The sequence below is a fragment of the Impatiens glandulifera genome, chromosome 1 (genome assembly GCF_907164915.1).
Source record: "Impatiens glandulifera chromosome 1, dImpGla2.1, whole genome shotgun sequence".
NCBI classification, from domain to species: Eukaryota; Viridiplantae; Streptophyta; class Magnoliopsida; order Ericales; family Balsaminaceae; genus Impatiens; species Impatiens glandulifera.
Window position 1 is genome coordinate 9,696,843 of NC_061862.1, and position 16,309 is coordinate 9,713,151.

Here is a 16,309-nt window from a genome sequence, read left to right on the forward strand (position 1 = left end):
ACTAGTTAATTAATCTATTAATTACACATTTTATTCTATAAATTTATTAATTACGAATTCAATATATATAATTAAAATTAATAATACTTAATTAAATATTTTTTAAATATTATTTATTAAAATAAATTACATTACATAAATATTAAAATAAAATATATTAAAATAACACACCTATTTTATTTACACTTGATTTTATAAATATATTAAAAAAAACATATTTTATCTCCACCTAATTTTATAAATATAATATATATAATTAAAATTAAACTTACTCAATTAAATAATTCAGGTAAATATATTTACATAAACGTTAAAATAAAATGGTACGAATATAATTGAATTAAAAATATAAAATATACATTTTATTATATTTTATATATTTATTTGAATTATTGAATTGAGGATAAATCTAAAAATTCTTAATTGATTAATTAAAGATTGTAGATTTAATTTTAATTTTAATTATATATATATTATATTTATAAAATTAAGTAAAGATAAAATAAATAATTTAATTAAATATAAATTATATAGACATTAAAAAAATGTATAAAGATAAATTCAATTTTATGAATAAAATTTAATTCTTGTTCTACCCACTTAAAATTGGAATTCTTGTCTTATAATAAAATTGAATATATTATTTGTAAAATGAAATAAAAATAAACATAAATAATCAAATAAATATACATTATCTAAATTATATAAGGATAAAATAAAATCATATAAAATTAAAACACTGTTTTATAATGAATTAAATATATTATATTTATAAAATTAAATAAAAATAAAAATAAATAATTCAAATAAATATACATCATTTATAATATATAAAAATAAAATATAGTTGTATTTAATGTATTATATTTTAACTTTGATGTAATATATTTTATTTTATAATATTTATTTGAATTATTTAATTTAATTTGTTTAATTTTAATTATATATATTATATTTATAAAATAAAATAAAGATAAAATATATTAATATTTATACAATATATTTTATTTTAATATTTAATATATAATATATAATATATAAAATTTATTTTTGTTTTAATTATATTTATTTATATCTAGTATTATTAAATTTAGAAAGAGATGTGAATGAGAAAAAGTTAAGTATTTTAGGGAGTGAATAAAAAGTATATAGGAAAATGAGTAAACATGCAAGTAGGGAGCGTGAATGGAAAAGTAATTACACTAAAAAAAATTGAAAAAAATAATAATAATAGTAGGTAGATGATTTTGATAACCTGGTAATTATTTTTGATAAAAATATTTAAAAATTACTTTTATATATAAATAAATTATAAAATAAGAATTTAAAATAAAAAAATATTTTAATTAATAAATTAAATATCTTAATGAAAAAAAAGAATAAAATAATGTTAGAGTAATTTAAATTAATACAAACCAAACAAAACCGTATTGGACCAGACTATTTATGATAAAGTTTTTTTTTTTTTTGTTTGAAGATGAGAGCACACGTGACTATTTATTTTCTTGTAAATTTAAAGCTACAGAGTTATACAGATGAGATCTTCTGCTATCGAATAGGGTGTTCCCATGTTGCAGACCAATCAAAACTCAGCATTATTATTATATTAATAAATTAAAACTGGGCTGAAAGAAAAAGAATCTGGAACCCGTATTTTATTCCGAGTTCAGCAGAAACGGAAATGAGTGAAGCTTCCTTCGCTTCACTCCGTTTTACATGAGGTTGTTCATGTAAAACTAATTAATATATATTCACTATTGACTATTGAGTGAAGCGAACTTAAATTGACTCTGATTAATAAATTATGCTTATAAATTTATTTGTGATGTATTTAAATGATTAAATAATAATTCTTATAATTTTATTTCTGATATATATAAAATAATAATTATGAATTAATATAATTTTATTTTAAGATTAGCTTAAAATAATAATCATAAATTATGTGATTTAAGATATTTAAATTAATTTTTATGAATGATTATAATTATATGTTATAATTGTGATATATTCAAATGAATTTGTACAAATTATTTCATAATGTATATATTTATATATTTAATATGAACAAATTTTTTATAATGTATTGAAATATATTTTGACAAATTATTTAAAAATTTATATAATTATATATTAAATATATACATATAAAAACATATTTTTAATTATTTTTGAAAGATATTTAAATTATTTAGTAAATATAATTAAATGAATTTGTAAAACAAAAATATTTAGTTTTTTTTGTAATATATTTAAAAAAAAATTAAAATATTTTAAAATTTATTTTTAAGATATTTAAAAAATATATTTAAATTATTTTATATTGTATATAATTATATATTAAATATAAATAAATATTCATGTAAAACCACTAACACATTTATGTAAAAACATTTATACGTTAATGTAAAAACATTTATACCTTCATGTAAGTCTGCAAAAAATAAAAAAAACAAGCTCTACTAGGTGAAGCTTGCTTCACCTGGTAGCTTGTTTTTATTTTTTTATTCTTTTGAAGACTTACATGAAGGTATAAATACTTTTACATGAACATATAAATGCTTTTACGTAAATGTGTTAATGGTTTTACATAAACATTTATATATATTTAATATATAATTATATATACAATATAAATTAATTTAAATATATTTTTTTAAAATATCTTTAAAATAAATTTTAAAATATTTTGTTTTATAAATTTATTTAAATATATTACAAAAATTTTTGAACATGTTGTTATATATATATATATATATTTAATATATAATCATATAAAATAATTAAAATAAATTAATTTAAATATCTTACAAATGTTAATATCAAGTGAAGTTTGCTTCACTTCTATCAACGTTGTAAATATTGAGTGAAGCAAGTTTCACTTGGTAGTGTTTGTTTCACTCATTTGAACGCTGTAAATACCCAGGTGAAGCTTCACCTAATAGCGCTTGTTTTTTTTTATATTTTTTGCAGACTTACATGAAAACATAAATGTTATTACATTAACGTATAAATGTTTTTCCATAAATGTGTTAATGGTTTTACATGGACAATTACAAATATTTAATATATAATTATATAAAATATAAAATAATTTAATTTTTTTTTTAAAAATATCTTAAAAATAAATTTTAAAATATTTTGTTTTACAAATTTATTTAAATATATTACAAAAAAATTTGAAAATGTTGTTTTATATATATATATTTAATATATAATCATATAAAATAATTAAAGTAAATTCATTTAAATATCTTACAAATTTAATATCAAGTGAAGTTTGCTTCACTTCTATCAGCGCTGTAAATATTGAGTGAAGCAATCTTCACCTGGTAGTGCTTGTTTCACTCATTTGAGCACTGTAAATCCCTAGGTGAAGCAAGCTTCACCTTGCTTCATCTGGTAGTGCTTGTTTTTTTTTTTTTTTTTGCAAACTTAATGAAGGTATAAATGCTTTTACATGAACATATAAATGTTTTTACATAAATGTGTTAATGATTTTACATAAACATTTATATATATTTAATATATAATTATATAAAATACAAAATAATTTAAATATTTTTTTTTTAAATATCTTACAAATAAATTTAAAAATATTTTGTTTTACAAATTTATTTAAATATATTACAAAAAATTTTGAACATATTATATATATATATATATATTTGTTATATAATCATATAAAATAATTTAAATAAATTTAATTATCTTACAAATGTAAATATCAAGTGAAGTTTGCTTCACTTTTTCAGCGCTGTAAATATTGAGTGAAGCAAGCTTCACTTGGTTGTGCTTATTTCACTCATTTGAGTGTTGTAAATACCCAGGTGAAACAAGCCTCACCTGATAGCGCTTATTTTTTTTTATTCTTTTGCAGATTTACATGAAGGCATAAATGCTTTTACATGAACGTATAAATGTTTTTACATAAATGTGTTAGTGATTTTACATGAACATTTACATATATTTAATATATAATTATATAAAATTAAAAATAATTTAAATATATTTTTAAAAAATATCTTACAAATAAATTTTAAAATATTTTGTTTTACAAATTTATTTAAATATATTAAAAAAAAATTGAACATTTTGTTATATATATATATATTTAATATATAATCATATAAAATAATTAAAGTAAATTCATTTAAATATCTTACAAATTTAATATTAAGTGAAGTTTGCTTCACTTCTATCAACGCTGTAAATATTGAGTGAAACAATCTTAACCTGGTAGTGCTTGTTTTACTCATTTGAGCACTGTAAATCCTCAGGTGAAGCAAGCTTCACCTGGTAGTGCTTGTTTTTTTGCAGACTTACATGAAGGTATAAATGCTTTTACATGAACATATAAATGTTTTTACATAAATGTGTTAATGATTTTACATGAACATTTATATATATTTAATACATAATTATATAAAATATAAAATAATTTAAATAATTTTTTTTAAATAACTTACAAATAAATTTAAAAATATTTTGTTTTACAAATTTATTTAAATATATTACAAAAATTTTTGAGCATGTTTTATATATATATATTTATTATATAATCATATAAAGTAATTAAAATAAATTAATTTAAATATCTCACAAATATAAATATCAAGTGAAGTTTGCTTCACTTCTTTTAGCGCTATAAATATTGAGTGAAGCAAACTTCACTTGGTAATGTTTGTTTCACTTATTTGAGTGTTGTAAATACCCAGGTGAAACAAGCTTCATCTGATAACGCTTGTTTTTTTTTATTTTTTACAGATTACATGAAGGCATAAATACTTTTACATGAACGTATAAATGTTTTTACATAAATGTGTTAATGGTTTTATATGAACATTTATATATATTTAATATATAATTATATAAAATATAAAATAATTTAAATATTTTTTTTAAAAATATCTTACAAATAAATTTTAAAATATTTTGTTTTACAAATTTATTTAAATATATTACAAAAAAATTTGAACATTTTGTTTTTATATATATATATATATATAATCATATAAAATAATTAAATCAAATTCATTTAAATATCTTACAAATTTAATACCTAGTGAAGTTTACTTCACTTCTATCCGTGCTGTAAATATTGAGTGAAACAATCTTCACCTGATGGTGCTTGTTTCACTCATTTGAGCGCTGTAAATACCCAGGTGAAGCAAGCTTCACCTGGTAGCGCTTGTTTTTTTATTCTATTGCAGACTTACATGAAGACATAAATGCTTTTACATGAACATATAAATATTTGTACATAAATGTGTTAATGGTTTTACATGAACATTTATATATATTTAATATATAATTATATAAAATATAAAATAATTTAAATAATTTTTTTTAAATATCTTACAAATAAATTTAAAAATATTTTTTTTACAAATTTATTTAAACACATTACAAATTTTTTTGAATATATTGTTATATATATATATATTTAATATATAATCATATAAAATAATTAAAATTAATTAATTTAAATATCTTTCAAATGTAAATATCAAGTGAAGTTTGCTTCACTTCTATCAGCGCTGTAAATATTGAGTGAAGCAAGCTTCACCTGGTAGTGCTTGTTTCACTCATTTGAGCGCTGTAAATACCCAGGTGAAGCTAGCTTCACCTGGTAGCGCTTGTTTTTTTTTTATATATTTTTTGCAGACTTAAATGATGGCATAAATGCTTTTACATTAACATATAAATGTTTTTACATAAATGTGTTAGTGGTTTTACATGAACATTTACATATATTTAATATATAATTATATAAAATATAAAATAATTTAAATATTTTTTTTAAAAAATATCTTACAAATAAATTTTAAAATATTTTGTTTTACAAATTTATTTAAATATATTACAAAAAAAAAATTTGAACATGTTTTTATATATATATATATATTTAATATATAATCATATAAAATAATTAAAGTAAATTTATTTAAATATCTTACAAATTTAATATCAAGTGAAGTTTGCTTCACTTTTATCATATAAACATCTTTTATATGAACGTATTTTATATTCACCTGAGTGAATATATATCAATCAGTTTTACATGGATAACCTTATGTAAAACAGTGTAGACTGTTTCTTCAATGGTCATGTAAAACAGAGTGAAGCGAAGGAAGCTTCACTCATTTTCGTTTCTGCTGAACCCGGAATAAAATACGGGTTTTGGGTTCTCTTTCTTCCTTTCAACCCAGTTTTAATTTATTAATATAATAATAATGTTGAGTTTTGATTGATCCGCAACAGGGGAACACCCAATTCGGTAGTAGAAGATCTGATCTGCAGAGTTATAGTGTACAAACAACCTATTCAAATTATATATTATTACTTTGACTACTTTTAAAATGAGAAATTTTGATAGAAAGGTCCTCCTAATAGCCTTAATTTTAAAAAAGGTTGCCCATAATAATGTTTACAAAATGAGTCTTTTTGTCATGCGAAAAGTTTGTAATACCCATCGCGCGCTTGTTTTATCGCTCAATTACGAGAAATGTTATTCACGCATTTTCATCTAAAAAACGTGAGTTGATTAACGCGTTTTAGATGAAAATGTGTGAATGATATATTTCTCGCATTTGGTATTTCTCGCATTTGATATTTCTCGCATTTAGTATATTTCTCGCATTTTGAAGAAAGTGAATATACCAAATTTTGGTGACCATAATCTCCAGCCATATGTTTTTAACTCATCTGCATTTTGGCATATGTGTCTCATGGAGTATCACAACCAACATTTCAAGTCTATCACAAATTTTAGCTCATGGAGTCTCATGGAGTATCACAACCAAACATTGGCAGAAAAATGGAATGCCTACAAATTTTTACATTCAAGACTATCACAACCAAACATTTTAACTATTGGGACATTTTACATTAACTTTGTTCTTTTATATTGGGATATTTTACAATAATTTTGTTCGATTTTGCTTACTAATGATAAATTTTAATATGTCTTTGGAGATAACTAAGAACATCCGACCAACATAGAAATGACGTTTAAAGAAATTTTCATTCATTCTTTGATAAATACTTCCACATGGAATTTAAGAGGCATTTTTGTGTATTTTTTACATTTAATCTATTTGTCAATTTAATATGTTTCCTGTACTAGTATGATTTTGGAAATAATAAAATAAGTTTGTAAGCAAAACCCACTACTTGCCAAGAATAAAAATAATATCTTGGAACAATTTCAATGCATTTTTAGTATTACTAGATAACAACTTAGGGAACTGAAAGACTTAAATGATAAATATGAAGTTTACAATACAGCTAACAAGTAGTGTTTTCACATAGGTCTTCTAGAAACATACAAAAAAATAAAGAAACCAGGCCTTTGGGAAGCAGCAGCCCAGAAATGGATTATGGTTTGAATCCTTTGTATCTTCACACGGCAACATGTTTGAACTTTGCATCGTAATCATACGGTTGCTGTACATCAAATCAATAAAAAAATATACATAATATTACATTATCTTGGCAGGATTAAATAAATTACCAATAAAAACAGGATAAAAAGAGGCTTACCAAAAATACTGTTGAGATCATCTTGCGTGCAAACCACTTTTTATGCATTGCTGCTTGAGTAGCTGCAAAAGCTTGAATAGTTTCGAATCGAAGATATACATAACCAGCACTATTCCTGTATTCAGTGAATTGAGGATCATCAAATCAATTTTAAAGTAAGCTAAATTCAATAATATTCCTGCATATTCTTTTATGGTATCAAATGCATCAATAAACATACTTGTCAGCATGAATATGCAGAACTGGACCATATTTGGAACATTCTGCTTCAACATCATCTTTAATTTTCAAATCATACTCTGGGTCCATCTGCAACATAGTTGTAAAATCAAGTCTCAAAACAGAAAAAAAAAAGTGATTTGGAAAAAAAGAAGAAAATAATACCTCCATGGTCGGATCAAACACATTCTTCAAGAGGAGACATTCACTGGGGATTCCAATAGGCTCCGACACCACAATTGTTGGTAGAAGTGCAGTAGGAATGGCAGTTTGTCCATTCATGGGTAAGAGTAAGGTAATAGCCTGTTGACCTGAAGCTACCCCATTTAGCGTTGGTATCCAAGAGACCCTGTAATACTACAAGAACATCATGCATTAATGCTATGAAAATATGAATTTATTTGAAAACTAGTATTTTGCAACATCTGTCACAACCATAATCTAATTAAAAAATTGGAAGAGATTGTGATAAGAATATTTTCAAGATCGTTATAATTTTTTGCAAACATAACAAATGTAGATTTTCACAATGAAAATCAACATTAACTTCTTTTAACAAGACAGTTCAATATGTTTCAAAATACAACAAAAACAGAGACAAACCTTGTTGCGGTGCCACTCCTATCAAGCTTCTGCATGAGCAATGCTCTTGATTGTGCATTCAATGCCTGAGATTTTAAAAGTTATACATTAAAGAGACATCATCGTAATAAATTCAAGTGTGCATGCTTCAAACACCCTTATAACCTCTACATCATCTACACATGCTTCCAAGCAACTTAAACATGTCATTAAGCCCATCTTTTTACGAGAGTAGTGAATTACACCAAAGTCAAAAAGGTAGGAAGAAACTTAAAAATGATTGTTTACATTTTCTTTTGTGAAAAGAAAAATCCATGTATAAAAAACGGTTTACTTAAACAAGATGAAAACACTAGTTGTACACAATCATTGGTAATGATAACATCAATTTTCTATAAATTACCACCACTTTCATAACTCATCAAACCACCACCATCGTCATCATCAAAATTAGCTACTTTGGCACCTAGGTCTTGCACCCCAACAATCCAATTCTTACGTTTGCTCAACGGCGATCTAATCTGACCTGAAATCATACCGATTTAGTTTTTTAAAACCCTAGCTATTGATTGATTCAAAATGAAATGAGATTATGCGTGTATTTGAACTCACGTGATCGCCAATGTTACACTAATTTTGCTCGTCGTGAGCCATTAATTTGGAGGTGCGCTTGATGTAACGATTGTAGAGCTTTTGATGAAAGAGCATGTCGACAGCCACCATTACTGATTTCTGCATCTTGTTTGAAACCACCATTCCTACCACGGGTTTCATTTCTCTCTTTCTATTCCTTGTAGAATCGCAGTCGCAAAGATTCTTCAATCGTCTTCCTTCGTAGTCTATTGTAGATCGATATGAAACCCTAGTCGTTTTCATATATTTTACAAATGTCTGAATCTCAATATATATACTCAAATGTGCGAGCATTACACTAAGTGCGAGAATCGTGTAATGCTCGCATGTTGATGTGCGAGAATCACATAAACGAGAATCATGTAATGCTCGCATGATGATGTGCGGACATTACACAATTCTCGCATATGTAATTCTCGCACATCAACAATAAATGAGTTATGGGAGCAGTGCAGTCATTTCACAGGACAAAAAGACACTTTTTGTCAACTTGATCAATCGTGCACATTTTTTGAAATTAGGCCTCTTACGAGGGCCATCTCATCAAATTTCTCTTTAAAATACACTTTCTTAATTAAATATATATATATATATTTTAATATTTAAATAATAATAATATATAATTTTATTAGATAATAGTTAATATATGGATATTGATATAAGTTACCGTACATTAGATAATATTATTAATCATGATTTAAATTAAATTCTCTATTTATATTTTATATATATTAGTTGAATAAATAAAATATAAATATATTTGATATATCTCAATATTAAATATTATTATTTTATTATGTTAGTTATCCCATAAAAAATTCTCAATTACATCGTAAAAAAATATGAATGATTAATATTTATCAAATATAAAGTTAAATGAAAAATAAATACTAAGAAATCCATGAAATTTGTTTTCCTCAATATTAGTGGATAACAAAAGTAAAAGATATATACATACAAATAATTGTCGTTTTTACATTTATTTATAGGATACTCAAACTAGATAAAAGTAGAAAATATGTGAATAAAATGATGAAAATGAATAAAAATTAGAGAATATGGGGATGATGTATTAGGCAATTTTGAAGTTAAGAGTATGTTGATAATTTAATATGTTGATGAAGATGTTAATTAACAAATTATTAAACATGATTTTTATATAATTTAATTTTTGTGAATAATTTATTATTACATAGTTAAATATTTTTTTAGATAAACTTTTACAAGTTTACGATTCGAATTTAGAATGGTATAACGATTTTACATAAATTTTCGATTTTGATAACCTTAAATTTAACTAAAATTAAATAAATTTAATTTGATTTGAATATGAAATGGGTAATAAGAGTATTTTCAACGAGCACGCATATCCCATTATGCGTACATTTTCTCCTCCAACCGAACTCTATTCGCAAACCCATTTTACGTTATGGCCAAAATGGGGAATGAACAGTTTCAACGCATAGAGACATATAACAAAAAATAAATAAATGTAACGTCGACCTGACTTGTCACATTTGGAGGAGAGAAAAAAATGTTTAAATTAAATTCTCGCTAATCATCGCAATCTCTTTAACTCTCAAATTTTTTCGACGAAATCATCTTCAAACCTAACTATAGATTTATTCATTGCGTGAACTTAAAAACACATTTTTTTTCTCCGAAATAGTAATAGTAGATTTTTCAGCTTTAGTTACACAAAACATTTATTTTTATTTTTATTTTGTATGATAACGAATTTCTTAAGGTTTAATGTTCAAAATATAACAAAACAACATCGTAGAAGATTAAACATTTAACCGATCGGTGGTGCTCGTAATCGTTTTTTGAGGAAATTCATTGTGAGTAGCTTTCGACCGACTTCTATGTTTCACCATGATGCCCCATCAAATTCTTCTGATAGATTCATACTGAACAAAATCATGACAAAATCTCTTCCAACAAATAGTGTTGATGAAATATTTAAATCCCTCAGCCACGATCAAACTTGCAAATCACTCCCAATATCTGATCATGTTATGGATACTATACTTTATAGATACAGAGATGATTGGAAGTCTGCATTAGGCATTTTTAAATTGGTGAGGTCTCTTCCACATTACAAACCTTCCCAGAAACTGCATGATATTATGATTGATATATTAGGTAAAGCAAAATCATTCGATAGTATGAAGGAACTATTAGAGGAAATGCGTCAAGACAACAATGTCACCCTACACACGATAGCTAAGGTTATGAGAAGGTTGTCCGGTGCAGGAAAGTGGGAAGATGCAGTCAAGGTGTTTGACGAATTGACAACTTTCGGATTGGAAAAGAATACAGAATCCATGAATCTATTGCTGGATTTAAATATTTCAATGATTATGATCTTTTGCCATAATAAACTCGAAGAGAAGGCTCTGGAAGTCCTCGGGGAATTGGAGGATTCGGCTTCATGTAGACCGGATGCTCAGTCGTTCTATCCATTCATAAAATTGTGCCTTAGAAATAGGAAGTTGGATTTGTTGAGGATTTTGTTGGATAAGATGGTTAACAAGCATCTTATCAGGTTTAACCTAGCGACGTATAAGCTTCTGATACACGGGCTTTGTAGGGCGGATGAGTGTGAATGGGCTTATCAACTGTTTGAGGAGATGATTAGCAAAGACATAATGCCTTCACAACTTACTTTCCAATTGCTTTTGGATGATGCAGCTGAGAGGATAGAAGTCTTCATGAAGCAAAAGTGATAGCTTTTGAGGTAATTTTTTTGACATTGTTTGGAAATAATGTTCCTCTTCTCGATTAATTCTCTGTTTCTAGCAATATGTTGATGATGATTGAAGAGAAAATGAATTGAATCTTGTTATTGAGACAATTGAATCTCAGATTAGTTACAAGATTTCACATCAATAACCTTTTTTTCGCAAAACTTATTTTCCAATTGCTTTTGGAAAATAAGTTTTGCGAAAAAAGCAATTCAGGAACATGTATATGATGCAACTGAGAGGATAGAAGGATTCATGAAGCAAAAGAGAGTAGAAATAGTTTCATAATTATGAAGCAATATGTTGTTTTTGATTAGATTAATGTTATCTATTTATGAAGATGGATGAAATACCATATTTTTACTATCTAACCACCGATTCTTATAAAGTAACTAACCATGACAAGTGAGAAACGTACCTCATTTCCTACTTTGTAAATGACAAGTTTCCATTTAATTTACAGGTTCTTCTTACTTGAACTCTTCTCTTATCTCATTTTAGATTTCATCTATTGCACAGTTAGAGAATGATTATGTTTGAAACTTTAGGGCATTTAAAAAATAATTGAGGTAAGAAATCTTGTAGTAGTATCAAATTAAGTGAAGTGACAATTATATATAGAACATTGAAAGGAATGTTATAATTTAAATCGCAGTTAGAATATGCATTATTGAAGTGATAATCTAATAGTAAATAGTAAGATATCAAACTTTTTTACCCAAATAATACATTAATTACAGCATCAAGATTATTTAAATACCTCAAATTCAAATTATGCATACTATGAGCTTGTTTTGAATACATGGGCCTGGTTCGAATCGATTTAAAAAATCTAGAGGTAGAAAAAAATAATAATTGTCGATGATTTTGAGGAAATATGATTATTTTTATTAAAAAGACTTATTAATATATATAAATAAAATTAAAAATAATAATTGAAAATATAGAATATTTTAGTATTTTGGTTAATGAAATGATTGATATGAATAGTGTTAAATGATTGACCGAACGAAGAATTAAGTTGGAAACTACAATACAGGTTTTGATTACGTGTTTATTTGCCTGCCCTCGGTGGTTAGCTGACATCATTCAAGTTTCGTCATCATCTTGGAATAATTAATTATTCTAAGTTGGTGGATGTCAATTTCCAGGTAACTCATCATTATTGCTTCTCTTCTGTCTCTTTATGAAATTATTTGTTTAGTGTCGGTAATGGAAGTCTATTTTGGAAAGTTAGTTTTGATATTGAGAAATTAACTGACTTTATGGGAGTAAAAAATGATTTTTAAGAGATGCATTATATATTTCTAGGTGTCTAGCTTTATAAAAAATTGAAAGTGGAATCATAGCGGGCCATTGCCTGAAATCTTTCCACGAAACTTCATATTACTTAGTATAATGTGGAAAAAAGAGTCTCTCCCTGTTCATAACATTTTTGGCTCTTAAGTCCGGATTTCAATTCCGAGAATTTCTTTATATATTGGTTTTTCTGATCAATGTTTTATAATAGTAATCATGGCTGCTACTGGTAAAGAAGAGAAACTGAGTGAACATGAAGAGAAAATCCTGTGTAAATGGAATCCTCCCAGAATTCCAGTCAGCGATGTCTATGAAAGAAGAGGGTTGTTTGATCTCTTTTCCAGATACGAGTTAAAAAAGGTATGGAAAACAGTGGCTATCCAAGGTGAGTATTCTGATCTTCAATTACTCACTAAAGGAGAAATCTTGGGCCATATATCGCACAAGTACACTGAGCTGCACATAGGATTGGTTCAGGTAGCAGTCAAGCCCCTTACTATACAAGGCCTGAATTGCTCTGTTTTTGTTTGTCTCCGCGACGGTAACGTGTCATCATTTGCGAACTCTCGGTTGGCAGTTGTCGAGGCATCTCTCAGCAACGGTCCTATATATTTCGATAACTATCCGAATAAAAGGGTTTCATTGGAGATCAGCACAACAAACATCCTCGACACGTTAACCTTGAATATCGAAACGACTGGACTCCCTAAGGAGGGCGGTCAGGGACATGTAGTGGTTGTTTATAGGATTTTCTATAAGGTATTGGGCGGGGGCCAATCAAAGTCTAAAAAGGTTTCTAACCGAGGTGGAACCATTTTTGTGGAGTCCAACCTTTTGAGACATGACAAGCTTCCGATTGCACAAGTTTGCAACTGGAGTTCATTAGTGTATCCAAACAAATGGATCAGAGATGAGGATGCTGGTGGCAGTGGCCGAAAATGATGATATTTGAATCTTATTATGAGTTGTCCTTTATTATATATTTATGTTGTTGAAAATAAGCACTGCTATGTATGTATTTTATATTAAGCAGAGTATTGATGTTTGTGTGTGAGACATGAAACTGTTATTACTATGCATGTATTTTTATAAAGTATGAATATTTATTTATCCATGTATAGATATATTTATGTTGAAAATAATCTGAGTATTAAAATGTATGTACAGTATTTTATAAAGTTTGAAGATTGGATGAGAGAAGAAGGGAAATAAAAAGGAAAATAGAGGTTAAAGAGTTGGTACCAAGGAGAAATGTCAGGAAGAGGCTATGGAGAATTTTTTATTTTTATTTTTTTTTATCAATGAATACCTTTTGAGAATAAAAAATCAATTTGACGAGTTTTTTTTTTTTTTTATCTATTAATGAATATAATATTTATAAATAAATAATAATTTATTTATATGATATTTTTCAATTTTTCTTTAATTATATCATTTTGTATATATATTTAATTTAAATTATTTTGAAGCTTTAATTAACATTCATATTTTATTATGGGGTGATAGGGAAGGGAATTTGAGGGAGGAAATGAGAGAGGAAATGACTTGACATCACCTCATTTATTGGAAAAAGGGTAAAATAGGAGGAAAGAGAGAAGAGAAAGAAATTATTTAATTTTTTCAGCCAATCATATTGTGGCCACATCATTCCCTCTCTTATTCTCTCACCAAATTCCTTCCCTCAATCATTTCTCTTTTATTATATAGTGATTATTTATTGGATAAAATGTATTCATGATATATTATATAAATAAAAAAATATTATTTGAAATATAGTGATATACATTTATGTTTACATAGTATTTACATAAGATCTATAAAGACGCACTCATTTGTATTTATTCGTTAATGCAGCATTAAGCGAGATTATTCGTTAATTAAGTCCATTGAACCAAGTTAGAACCGAAGAAATTTATTCATTAGACGAGTTTATTCATTTATCGAAATTTTATTTATCGATGTTCAACTGGATATTAGACAAATAGCCAATGAGATCAATTAATGTTGATAGTCCCATCCATCTAAACTCATCCATATTAAACAAAAAAAAAAAACAATATTTTTACTTATTCATATTGACACACAAATTAAGATTAACTAAAACCTTTTTAATTGTTATATATATAACAACTAATAAAGTCTATATGACAATAGAAAGATTAAAGAAAAAGACTGAACATTACAATTATATATCTTAATGTACAAGTAACATGTTATAACTAATAAGTAGATCATATCCAAATGGTTATCACATAGTGTAGATTAAAAGTTACAAGATTTTGTAGTGTGAATTACTTAATTACTTAATTTCTTAATGACAAATGCATAGTAAATGTTGATAGCTAGAAGATGATGAGGGGGGCATGCACTATATATTAAACCCAATATTACAGTAAACATTCAATCCCATCAAACCTATATATTTCAAAATGTGGTCAATTAGATCTTTGGATAACATGGCCATCTTGGGTCTGATCTTACTCATGTTCATAACTTCACGTGAGTTTCTCTAGATCTTATTCTATATATATGTGATTGTTTTAAAGAATCTATTTATTAATTAATGTTTGATCATCTTATAATTATAATTAAGTGGGATTAGGGGAGGCAAAGCAGTGTTACACTCCGAGCAAGGACTACAGGGGTGTGTGCTTAAACAACCATGATTGTGGAAAAATGTGCTTAGAAGAAGGCTTTGAGAATGGCCTCTGCGGCGGAGGTGTTAGCCGCAAATGTCTTTGCTATCAACAATGTATCGCCACTCCCCCCACCGCGACGGTGGTGGAGGAGAAGATGACAATGGAACTAGCGTTTCGGGAGGTGACCACAAGCGTGGGGAGACGAAGGTGACACAGACGGAGACAAAGATGGCACGGGCGGAGACGACGATGACACCGGAGGAGATGGCGGGGACACGGGGGAGATGGCGGCGGGGACAAGGGAGGAGATGGTGAAGACGACGGTGACACCGGGGGAGGAGGCCGTGATGATGACGGTGGTAGAGCTGGTGGAGACGACAATGACACTGGCAAAAAAGGCAAAGGAGGGGGAGGTGGTGGCGGTGGTGGTGGAGGGGGCGGAGGTGGCGGTGGCGGAGGTGGCGGAGGTGGCGGAGGTGGCGGTGGCGGAGGTGGAGGTGGCAGTGGTGGATCAGGCGGCGGTGGTGGAGGTGGATCAGGCGGCGGTGGTGGCGGTGGTGGAGGAAGAGATGCGGAGTCATGGGGTGGATATAGTCCTCCTACAAAATAATGTTTGTACAGCATAATAACATTGGCAAAAGTCAT

At 27.0% G+C, this 16,309-nt stretch overlaps 2 protein-coding genes and 1 pseudogene across 2 annotated transcripts; 1 reads left to right on the top strand and 2 right to left on the bottom strand.

Annotated features, from left to right (window-relative positions):
* Positions 1-7,404: 7,404 nt before the first annotated feature.
* On the bottom strand, positions 7,405-8,882 carry LOC124942499 (annotated as a pseudogene).
* A 2,019-nt stretch (positions 8,883-10,901) lies between these two features.
* On the top strand, positions 10,902-11,708 carry LOC124942595 (pentatricopeptide repeat-containing protein At3g04130, mitochondrial-like). Its single transcript, XM_047483163.1, has one exon. The coding sequence runs from the start codon at positions 10,902-10,904 to the stop codon at positions 11,706-11,708; it is 807 nt and encodes a 268-aa protein (XP_047339119.1).
* Positions 11,709-15,769: 4,061 nt separating this feature from the next.
* Positions 15,770-16,309, bottom strand: LOC124942686 (leucine-rich repeat extensin-like protein 3). The gene has a single exon (XM_047483265.1). The coding sequence runs from the start codon at positions 16,307-16,309 to the stop codon at positions 15,770-15,772; it is 540 nt and encodes a 179-aa protein (XP_047339221.1).